The sequence below is a fragment of the Centruroides vittatus genome, unplaced genomic scaffold, assembly GCF_030686945.1.
Source record: "Centruroides vittatus isolate TY-2023 unplaced genomic scaffold, ASM3068694v2 scaffold_861, whole genome shotgun sequence".
Taxonomy (NCBI): Eukaryota; Metazoa; Arthropoda; class Arachnida; order Scorpiones; family Buthidae; genus Centruroides; species Centruroides vittatus.
The window spans coordinates 8,420,352-8,432,045 of record NW_027122718.1 but is presented as its reverse complement, the minus strand read 5'-3'; the positions used below and the strand labels follow the sequence as shown (position 1 = coordinate 8,432,045).

Sequence of the window (11,694 nt, the reverse complement as noted above, 5' to 3'; positions counted from 1 at the left end):
TACCAGTATTGTATTATATGGGGTACAACTTATAATTATTTTCAACTTAGGGGTATGTGATCAAAAAAGTTTGGAGATCACTGCTCTAGAGGGCACACAGAAAACTATGTAAGCATGCCTCTTGGGACAAGTTTGAACAAGTCTTTGCCAGTTGACTTGCAAAATTCCATTAATGTGCCAACAGCAGGTGCTAAATAATTTTTAAATACTAATAAATAAAACATTTTCTGCAAACTTGTTTCCAAGTGTGCCGGAAAGCATGGAGTTTTCAATTCAGGAGCAACGTGCGTCATCAAATTTTTGTTCACTCATGGTGAAAAAGCAACTGATATTCACAAGCAGTTAATGGATTCTGCAGGAAGTTTGCTCTTTCTGACTGCACAGTTTGCAAGTGGGTTTGGGAATTTGCAAGTGAAAGAAACTGCAAAGATGACACACACTCTGGTAATCTTGCTGTTACAACTTCTGAAAACTGTGACATGATTACTAGTCGATATGCAAAAGACATGCTGGACAAACGTTTGCTACCTGATATTAGTGAATAGCATATCAATTTTGCCAACACAAATTGTGTGTTGTAGTGTGACAATCTCTGCTGCACAGAGCTCAGATTGTCCGAGCTTTCCTGATAGAAGAGCCTATCAAAGTCTTGCTGCATCCTCCATACTCACCAGATCTGGCTCTGAATGACTTCTGGCTGTTTGCAAATTTGAAGGATTCACTCCACGGTTTGTATTATTCATCAAGAACTGTTTTTGGGAGTGCAGTTTACCAGTAGTTCTGAAGGACTCCACAAAACAAATTTGCATAGTGCTTTGACAATGGTTAAAGAGATGCCAAGTGTATCTTGACAGAAATTCAGGTTATGTTGAAAAATGACATCTAAAATATTCTTCAGGACTGACTGGTTTAGAAATTATAGCTAAACGGTATGTAATTCTGGTATGCACTTTGTACGTTGATTTTAAACATGTCAATCTTTCAATGCAAGCTTTTAAATATGTCACAGAAATATTTAATCCAAATTTCCATAAATAAAATTATATTTTTATTTTTAGAGTTTTAAGTCTTTAAATTGTGACAAAATTTAGAATAAATTGAACTTGTAATAATTTTACCAATTATTATAACATAAAATTAATATTGTGAAAGATATTAACATTCAAAACATTGTTACTAATTCTTCAAATTTTTCTGCTTCACTTTTTATAAATTCTTCTTTATCTCTATTTGCAACCTAAAACAATAAATACGTTTTTATTAAAATATTGATAGTTAATATTATGTTTTTAATATATAAAATTTTTTTTACAAATATAAAACATTTTATTTTCAATTTAAAATAAATTTGATAAGTTACAAAATACAAACAAAATGTAACAAATTATCATTTTTAATTATTATATAAATTGGAACTTTTTACTGAAAAGTTGACTAATAATGCTATATCACAGAAAAAGTTAGACCACATCTGTCTCACATTTTCTGTGGTCCAGCACTTAACAAAATTTCTGTCAGCATTTTATAATAGTCCATCTCTGCAGCCAAAGCAGTTAAAGTGTCAACCTACTGCTCTGGAAGACTTGAGATCAAATCATGACAGATCAAAAAATCCCAGAAATTTTTCAGATTGTGATCTGTCCTGGATGTCAAGCCCCCATCCTTCACTATCTGGCCACACTATTGTTGGTTTTACAAGTCCCACTTGAAAAATGGCCCTCTTAGTGCCCACAAAGCACAAAGAGTAAAAAACAAACTCCACCCATTTGTTTAGAACTATCTGGCATTCCTTATTTGTTGCTTATTTCATTAAATTAATTACAGTGGCTAGTTTAATGAATAGTTTCACCAACACCCAATTTTGCTGAGCTTAAAATTCTTTTATATTTACAAATGTTTTGGGGTAGTGTCCATTCCTCCTCGTGGTGCCCCTGGAGACTTCCCTGCACTAGCAGGGTGAGCTGAACACACTGCTTCCCAGATGACAGGTCTTACGACAGATTGGCTGGAAGGTGTATTAAATAACCCATTGTTAACCCCCATGGATCTGAATCTGAATCAACAGGATATAGAAAATGCTAGAGTGTACACTGGGAGTTGACATGGCTGGGTATGGCCCATCCCAGCCAAAAAATCTGCAAGTGCTGCAGACACAGGGACAGCATCAGGATGCAAGCAAGAGAGTCCAGAAAATCCAAAAACAACAACGTAAAATACAAGGTAGAAAAAATATCGAACAAATGAGAATGGTGATGCTCAATATTGGTACGATGAGTGCAAGATGTAAGTTCGTTGTGGTGACCCTGTGAAGGTGATGCATTGACATCTGCACACTACAGGAGACCAGATGGAACAAGAAGGCCTGCAACATGGAGAAAGAGCAGAGGGAACATGGCTACAAGTTGATCTACTTTGGCAGCCCTTGTTCCCACAGCAGCGTTGGCATCACCATCTCAGAACAAATTCGCAATGCCATCCAGTCAGTTTGCCAATACAATGACCATCTTATGAAGTTTGTTGTCACGACACCACACTAGATTCTCAATGTCTTTGTAAGCTGCCGACATATGGGGGCAATTAGTTAATTGCACGTCAGGAAAAACCTAGGGACCGATCGTATGTGGGTGGTGGCGGCAGAGGCAAAGATGACAAGTGTCTTACAATAACCGTTTATTTTAACCTCAAAACAAACTTACAAGGTAGGCCTACAGTACAAGATGCGATCTAGATCGTCTGCGGCAGAAGGCGCTCCGGATGACGGCGATCGGAGAAGGCTGTCGGAGTCGTCGGTAAAGCCCCGGGGCAGTCGGGTAGGAGAGTCCGATGGGGTCGGTGACGGACGTCGGCGAAGGAGTAGGTGGCTGGTTGGAGTACCGTCGTCCACTTCCGGGTAGAAAGCTCCGTCGTCTCCCGTTCTGACCTTGATACGGGGGTTTTTATACGATTTTCCCCCGAATCTTCCCTCTTGATTGGTCTTAAGTCCCTTTTTCCTTTTTTCGATTGGTCAGTCTACTGTTTCTAAGCAAGACGAAAACCAAATTCGGCCGGGGACGGCTCCCGGGCGTTGACAGCTACTCACATAATTTACACAGTTTGCCCCCTCTCGCGGACATCGGGCTGAACCGATCCGCCAAACGTTCTGTGGCTGCCCCCCCCTTCGCGACGATCCCGGGCTCATATGGTCTACAGGTGACCTTGACCATCTGTCTCTCTTCTTTCTCCCCTTTTTTGTTAATTGTTTACATCTCGACTCTTGTATACGAGCACCGCGACATTCCCTTCGTCGTTTATTACCGCGTTGTGTTTGTTTTAGAAGAAATGCTTTACAGATGTCCGGTTTATAGCCCGATGCGCGTTCTTGCTCCGATTGACTTTCCGAAATTTCCCGAGGTAGCGATCTTGTAAACAACCGAATTCTCGGCGCCATTTTAGGATCTTCACAGGGCTCCCGCCCTTTTAAAAATGTTGCTTACATTTTGGCAACATTTTACCTGGCAGCTCGGCTGCCAGTTCGATCTCCACTTTGCCGGAAGTAGTGATCCTATTTTACTTCTCCCCGATGAGTTCCATTTACTCTTGCCGACCACCGTCTCCGTTCTTGTTCGCGACAGATCAATTTTTGTGTTAATTGTTAGACGGACCATATAGCAAAAAAAAGGATTTAATATAAAACATATATATATATAGACAAACAGAATTTCAAACTACACTACAAAGAATACAATATGATAGACGAACAAGGACAAAAGAAGAAAACACATACGGCACATCCAGAAGTCGGGGCCTCCGGGTTTCTTTCTCCGGTCTCCGAGGGGTCCCCGCCCGGCAAGCATTTCATCGCGGGTTCGGAGACCAGCCCCTGGCTCTCCCCGCCGCTGGGCACCTCTGGTCCCGCTCTTGTGGGTACCGCTGGGGGAGCTCCCGCATCATTCCGAGGCCTCTTCCCATGCCTCGCGGAGCCCAAAGGGAAAAAGCCCCCCTTTCCTCCGTTCTCAGAGGCTCCTGTCCTCTTTCCTCCTCACGACGTTGGTCGCTCTGGGCCCGGAGTTTCCTCTCTTGAAAATGCTTCGCCCTTTGCGCCGCGTACCTCGCCGCTTCCTCCACTTCCCGCCTTACTTCAGGGTCCACCTCTCCCTGCAGGGGTAGGACCACCATCTCCGGAATAGCCTCGTCGGGGGCACTTCTAACGCGAGCGATAGCGTGCCGCACCGCCGTCGGACATACGTGGAACTTCTCCTCCTCTTCTTCTTCTTCTTCGTCACTCCACCCGAAAAGTTCGGCCACTGTATCTAAATCCAACTCTTCCAAATCCCAGGTTTCGGCTGCTTCTGCCATGTTGTCTACTCGTGCTTTTGTTTCGTTGTCTGCCAAATATAAAGAAAAAGGTTTTATTGGTTAATGACGTAGGCGTCCTTTATTGGCGGGTTCTCTCCTCTCTTCCCCCGTCTCTTTTTGGAGGTCGGTTTCTATTCGCGATTGGGGTTGCCTTCTCATAAAGAGGAGGTCCGTATTCCCTGGCGTTAGGGTCCTTTATGCCGCTTTGTTTGTTTCGGGCCTTTCGCCGCCCCTATATGTTCCCACTGGGTAAATGGTCGCCATCACCGTCAAAATGTGATCCTCGAGCATTCTCTCCAACATTTTTATGTTGAGGGTTAAGCAGTCCTTCATTCGCAGGGTGGCCTTTAGATCGTCGGTTACGCTCTGAGGAGTGGACTCCCAAAGCATCGTCTTACCGCGCCCGCGAATCTCGATTCTTCCCAGGAAGCGGCCCGACTCTTGTCGGCTTCCCACATTCTGTACAATGATATAAACGGGAGAGTTTTCATCGCTGGTTTCCGTTTTAAAAACCTGGACAATAAAGTCTCGCTGATGACAGTGGAGATGTGTTATCCATACGAGGGGTTGAGTTGCTTCCAACCCGATGAGGACTAACTTGACAGCGTCGTGATTTATGTGACCTATGTGAGGGTGTCGTTCCGTCAGGTGGGGGATCACCTGTTGATACACGCCCTCCCATGTGCAGACTTCGTCCATTGATGGACATAAGCACGTTCGATACGGGCAATCCTGTTCGTGGGCCTTTCTCTCTGGAACAAGTCCTGTTTTCGGACAGCCGTTACCTCTGTAGACACACGGCAAGGCCACCATTTCGGCTAGTCTCTCCAGCGTCAAGTTACGGTAATTCCTGAGTTCTCCCCGGCAAAGCGGGCATTGACGGACGTACAGCGAACATCGGGAACATATCGTGTGTCCGGCCGGGCATTGGAAGGTAGGGGGTTCCATGTAGTCGTAACAGACGGGGCATTCAAATAGGGAGACCAGGGCAGGATCTGGAGGTGACTCCTGGATCGGATCTTGTTCCGGGTTTGATGTTTCCATGGGGGGCGTCACAACTTGATCTTCCTCCATATTTTCGTCTCTACACAAAAGGAAAAGAAAGTTGGGTTGAATAGAAATTTTCTAAGCCACGGACAACATAAAATACTATTATTTAAGATGATTTAATTCTCTCGCGCCGTTCTATAATCGTCTCATTTGGGTAGGAATGGTCTCAATTCTGACGGGAGGCGTCACTACCTCTTCCCGTTTGGCTACGGTTAACTTCTCCCTTTCGTCTTTTCTTGCTTCCGGGATACCCGACGATGGTCCGGCTTCCGCAGTTACGGGTATCAGTTCGATCATTTCCACGGCGTCCGGTTCTATTCGCTCTTCCCGTCGGAAAGAGGGGTAAGGACTCGCAGATCTTCGGGTTCCCATGCAGCGTAATAGTTTGCGGCATCCCCAAGCGATTAAAAGTGTCGCCAGAACAGTAACGCAAGAGGCTATGAGGATCGTGTTCCATGCTGAGACGGGATAGTTTAACACACTCGGTGTCGTCGAGAGAATATCCGTGTTAACTGATTTTATTTCTCGGCTTATATCTCGTAATTTCCATCCCGGAAATTCCAATGACCAATCGTGTTCGTTGGTTCGAAGGACGTTTAAGGTGACGTTTTCTTGGATATAGTCCCGTAGTATCTTCGCTTCCGTAAGATTGAGAACGTCCGGTATTGCTGGTATCACATAGTGGTTTCGGAGTGTAACTTTAAAGGAAGTCCGTGATTGGAAGTGTGACGTGAGTCGCACGCCGGGTACGTGGCCGGAACAAGTCATGGGCAACTTAAAGATTCCTGTGTTATTTAGCTTAATCATCGTAACTGGTGAACGTCGTGGGTTTCTCAGTTGACTACATTCGATGACTAAATTTAAAGGTGACGGGGTGGAGTATATCCAAGTTCCTTCCTCGTCGATACGGCGGAACACTGGTTTTGGATAAACTGACACCTTTCTTTTACACAGTCGGTTTACAGTTGGCTCGTCTGCCATGAATAAGGCGTATTCACACGATTGATACGGAAGCTTCCAGACTGCAACTTCCGGTGCGCAGATAGTGGTTAAGCCGTTTGTGCATTTTTGCAAGTTGTGGGCCTCCAATAGCATGTAAAGCTGCCGATTCCTGGACAAGGCGATGTACGGATATTCGGTTTGATAATGAGCAAATGTCTTCGAAATAGGGAAATAAGCGGGGAATTTCACTACCTCGTATAGATCAAAGTATCCTTCCGGAGTAATTAGTGGGAATTTTGCGAAAATTCTTAGTGTTGACGGAAGTGCTACAGCGGTAGTGGTTATCCATTGATAGTATTTAAAGACATTGTCTTCATTTAAAGTCTCGATCAGCGAAATCCCGCTGGGCAAGTGTTTGTTTACTTCCGTTAACGCCTCTACCAATTGTGACCTTGGCAGGAAATAGGAACTAAGTCGGTCGTTTTCTAGCATCTCTATCGCTTGTCTTAGGTTCGTGATGCCGATTCGGAATTCCATGACGGCATTTTCGGCGTATCGAAGTGCAGTACTCACGACGAATGTGTAACTGAATACCTGAAGTTCCTTATCTAAATAGTCCTGTCGTCGGATCATCATATCGATGTATTTCCGGTTGTCCTTGACCGCTTGAAGGGTTTGGTTCATGACGGTTGTCTGGGCGTCTAATATGTGTACAAACTTTTGTTGGTTGCGGGATAGTTTGTCTATCCTGCTATTCATTGTTTCCACCTCCTCCGAGGTAGCGGTTCCGAAAAGGAATTTTAAGATTTTCCCTCCGACGTCGATTAATCCTCGTTTTGCTCGAGAGGGATTTCCTAGGGTTACGGTGGATTTTAATTCGTTGTATTCCGCCTCGAAGTCGGCGAGGGATTGTTGTAAGTTTGTCAACTCCGCGTCGGCTAGAGTCCATAAGGGCTTCATGGGATCATCTTGCTTCTGTTTCCCTCTTCTGACGACCGGAGTTAAAGAGGACAGGTGACGATGTAATCCACGAAGGTAATTGTCATATTCTTCGAACGATATTTCGATAACCATGGTCCACTGGCTCGTGGTCATGAGGAAGTTTCCTTGGTGAAGAAATACGACACCTTTGGTCAAGGCGGGCACAATTGTTGACACTTCATACACAATGTAACTTATCAGCACGAACAAATATATTGTTACGGATTTTTCCATCGTCATCTATCAAAAAGGGAGTCTTACATTACTACTAGTCCCGGTTCGCGACAATTTGTTTAAATGAACACGCGTATTTACAATGGACCTCTCTCCGCTTAGGAGATGATAGCCTCTCTTTCGCAATAAAGAGGAGCTACCATTTACAATTACCAAATAATCCAGTCGGAGTGGGAGGTGGCAGCCGCGGGTGGCCCTCGCTTTGCTGAGTCATTTCGGCAGTCTCCGCTTCCCGCAACGCCCCCACTTCCGGCGGTATAATTCCCGACGATCTGGGAAGGACCCAGGGATATTCGCTTACTGGTCCTTGGCTTCGGAGAGCATAGTTGTGTGTAGGTTGGGACGGAGTTGCGGGTTGATCAACTCCTGTGCTTTCGGCAACGTTCGTGGTATCTAACCGGCTTTGATGCAGCGACTCTAAAATAATTTCATCCCAAGGGTCAACCGGTTCCGTCTGCGGTTGCGCTTCGGTTGGTATTGATGATTTTGCGTTTTGCGCGTCGGGGAGTTTTTCTCCTGCATCGGAGGGTACGAACTCCATCCTAGCGATTGCAGGCTTCAATCTATTAGCATGAGTATGCAATTTCTTCCCGGATTGGATGTGTTGGACTATGAAGTCTACGGGGCTCGTTTCCGCTATTATCCTATAGGGACCGTGCCATCGAGGCGCCAATTTTCGTTTCACTCCCGCGGGTGTAGCTACCTCATTAACGAAGACTCTGTCTCCGATTGAAAATTTGTATGGCTTGTGCTTACGTTGATGATAGGTATTTCTATCGTTCGCGGCCTTTTCCGCGTGTTCCTGAGCTAATTTATGAGCTGAGGTCATCCTCACTCTCAATTCGCTCGCGTAATTTTCGTTTATGTCATATCGGGGTCGATTCGGTTCAATGACGATATCAAAGGGGTAGGTCGGATCACGTCCGTACAGGAGGAAGAAAGGTGTCTCGTTGGTACTTGAGTGTACTGTAGTGTTGTACGCAAAGAGCGCATACGGGATCATCTCGTCCCAGTTTCTCTGATCCGCGTCGACGTAGTGCGTTAAAATGTCAATTAGTGTTTTATTTAATCGCTCAACCATTCCGTTGCACTGGGGATGATAAGCTGTGGTAAGGAGTCTTTCCACTTTCAATAGCTCGCAGACCTCCTTCATGACTTTGGAGACAAAATTGGATCCTCTGTCAGTGAGTAATTGTTTTGGGACCGAATGTCTAAGAATAATTTGCGTGACGAACGCTTTCGCCACTGTTTTCGCGGTAATATCGGGCAACGGAATCGCTTCTGCCCATCTAGAAAAGTGATCGATAAAGACCAATAGATATTTGTTGCCGCTACTAGTGATAGGAAGGGGACCCTGGATATCCAGTGCCGTGCGTTCGAAGAGCCTCGACACTCGAGGGAACGTCTGCAATGGGGCTTGATGTCCGTGTTGGGGCCTTTTCCTCACCGCACACTCTTGACAACTATCACAATAATGGGTGATGTTCTTATTCATCTCTGGCCAAAAGAACTGTGTCTGTAATTTCTTTCGCATCTTTTTCTTACCTACATGTCCCGAACTAGGGATATCGTGAAACAGTCTTAAAACGTAGTCTATCATAACCTGGGGTACGACTATTCTATCCCATTTCTCGTTTCTCTCGGGATTTTCTTTCCGGTGATAGAGTGTTTCGTCGGCGTCTAAGTAGTAATCTGCGATTTCTCGGTTTGTCTCCTGGGAGGACGAGTCTCTCAGTAATTGTTGTCTGATTCGCTTACAAAAGGGATCTTTTAATTGTTGCTCTTTTATCTGCACCTTACTGTATATAGGTTGCATTTCGCTGATCTTTGCCACGGGCATTCGACTTAGCGCGTCTGCGTTCGTGTGGGCCTTGCCTGGCTTATGGATTATTTCGAATTGATATTCTTGTAACGCCAAATTCCATCGACTAAGTCTCGAACTTTCGTCTTTAACATTAATAAGCCACCTAAGGGGTCTATGATCCGTTATTATTGTGAATTTTCTCCCGTAAAGATAGGGTCTAAAGTGTTTGATTGACCATATCACGGCCAAACATTCCTTTTCTGTGGTGCTGTAATTCCTTTCGGCTGGTTTTAACAGCCTACTCGCATATGCCACTGGGAGTTCTCCCCGTTCATCTTCCTGTGATAACACAGCGCCTATCGCGGTGTTTGAGGCATCTGTTGCTAACACAAAAGGACGGCCAAAATCTGGGGATCTTAATAGGGGTGCAGTTATCAAAATTTCCTTTAATTTTTCGAACGCGGTTTTGTGTTCCTCGGCCCAGTGGAACTTTACATCGTTCTTAAGTAAGTCCGAAAGGGGCTTTGAAATTTTTGCATATTGCGAAATGTGACGTCTATAGTACCCGGTCAGTCCCAGAAATGCTCTAACATCTCGCTCATTCTGAGGTTGGGGAAAATTTCTAACGCACTCGATCTTAGACGGGTCGGGCCGGATACCATCTTCCGACACTTCGTGCCCTAAAAACTTTATTCGCTGCCTCAGCAGCTGGCATTTTCGGGGCTTCAACTTCAGACCCGCTGTCGCCAGGCGCTGAAGGACAATTTCCATCCGTTCTAAGTGAGTTTCGAAGTCTGGGCTAAATACCAAGATGTCGTCCATGTAGACGAGGCAAATTTTGTTCTTCAGACCGCTTAATATTAAATCCGCACATCTTTGGAATGTCGCTGGGGCACAGGTAACGCCCATTGGCATCCGATTGTATTGGTAGTGCCCCGAGGGAGTACTAAACCCCGTCTTTTCTTTCGATTCGGGGCTCAAAGGCAACTGCCAAAATCCGCTTAAAGTATCCATGGAGGAAAAGTATCGCGATTTTCCCAGCAAACTCAATGACTCCTGGATATGGGGCAACGGGTACGGGTCTACCTTGGTAACTTTATTTAATTGTCTATAATCCACAACTAATCTGTAGCCTTGGGGCTTTTTTGCGACTAATAACGCAGGTGCCGACCAGGGGGAACTGGACGGTTCAACTACGCCGTTTTTGATCATATTTTCCACTATCTCATCCATTATTTCCCGTTGCGCGTATGGAATTCGGTACGGGGCACGACAAATAGGGGGACTGTTTCCAGTGTCTATTTTGTGCTCTACTAAATCACAATAGCCTAGATCGTAATCGTCTTTCGCGAATACTTGTCTGTATTTGTATAATAAATCTACCAAAGGGGTTAATTTGTCCTTTCCTACTTCGCTAAAATCGAATAAATTCGCAAATTGCACTCTAGTCAAATCGTCTGCATTTGATCGCGTCATCTTATTTTGTTCTGCGCTTTCTTTTGTTTCCTCTTCCGCTAAGAGGAAATTTCCCAACTTACTCCCTCTGTTTAATTTAACCGGTTGTGTTTTTACATTCATTATTCTAACGGGTACTTTACCAAATTGCCGTGTTTTAACTAACGTGCTAGCAATAAACACTCCCTCTCGCTCCTGAGGTGTTGGTTCAACAACTCCTAATTGACTTGTCAGCTGGTTGCGGACCTTCCCTTCTACAATGACTTCTGATCTTGGGGGAATAACGTAGTCGTTGACTAACGTTACTTCCTTAGGAGAATCGTCCTCTCCCCGTTCTAGGCTGTCAACCGTTATTTGTTTTAACTTCCCCCGTTTAGTCTTTCGCTTATATTTTTGTGTATGTTTATTTTTCCTCTTTATCCCCTTGCTTTCCAAAACTCTATTTTCGCTGTCGCTATTTAAGGGTAAACTTAAATCGTCTTTCGGCGGTACGCTTAGCTCGGCGCTTGGTTGCGTGCGATTGTCCTCGGTGATTTCCTTTAATTCCGAACCATTGTCGGGTTTTTTCATATCGGCTAATCCCCAAAACGTCACCGTGTCTCCTGAGGGGAAACTGAGCGTCGCGTTTTTAACCGAGATTGTAACGTCATATTTTTGGATAAAGTCCCTACCTAAGAGTCCATCGTTAGGCATAGTAATTTCGGGAGACACTAAATAACAGTCATGGAAAAAGGTCAAACGTCCGATTTGGAATTTTAACTTAAACTTTCCGAATGTCTCGATAACGTGTCCGGTAACACTTATTAACTCTACCATTCTAGTCTCCGCTTGCTGCAATTGCGCTGTGTCGGGAAATAGATCCCTAGAAATCAAGGTAACAGCTGCGCCCGTGT

At 44.8% G+C, this 11,694-nt stretch overlaps 1 protein-coding gene across 2 annotated transcripts in view; it reads right to left on the bottom strand.

Annotated features, from left to right (window-relative positions):
* Nucleotides 1–1,029: 1,029 nt before the first annotated feature.
* The window catches only part of LOC136990009 (dynein axonemal intermediate chain 1), an 85,625-nt gene continuing 74,960 nt past the window's right edge, over nucleotides 1,030–11,694 (bottom strand). For both annotated transcript variants that reach the window (XM_067288328.1, XM_067288329.1), the window contains one exon: nucleotides 1,030–1,237. In XM_067288328.1, coding sequence (XP_067144429.1) covers nucleotides 1,163–1,237 — 75 coding nt within the window. In that variant the 3' untranslated portion in view covers nucleotides 1,030–1,162. The remainder of the gene's footprint in view (nucleotides 1,238–11,694) is intronic.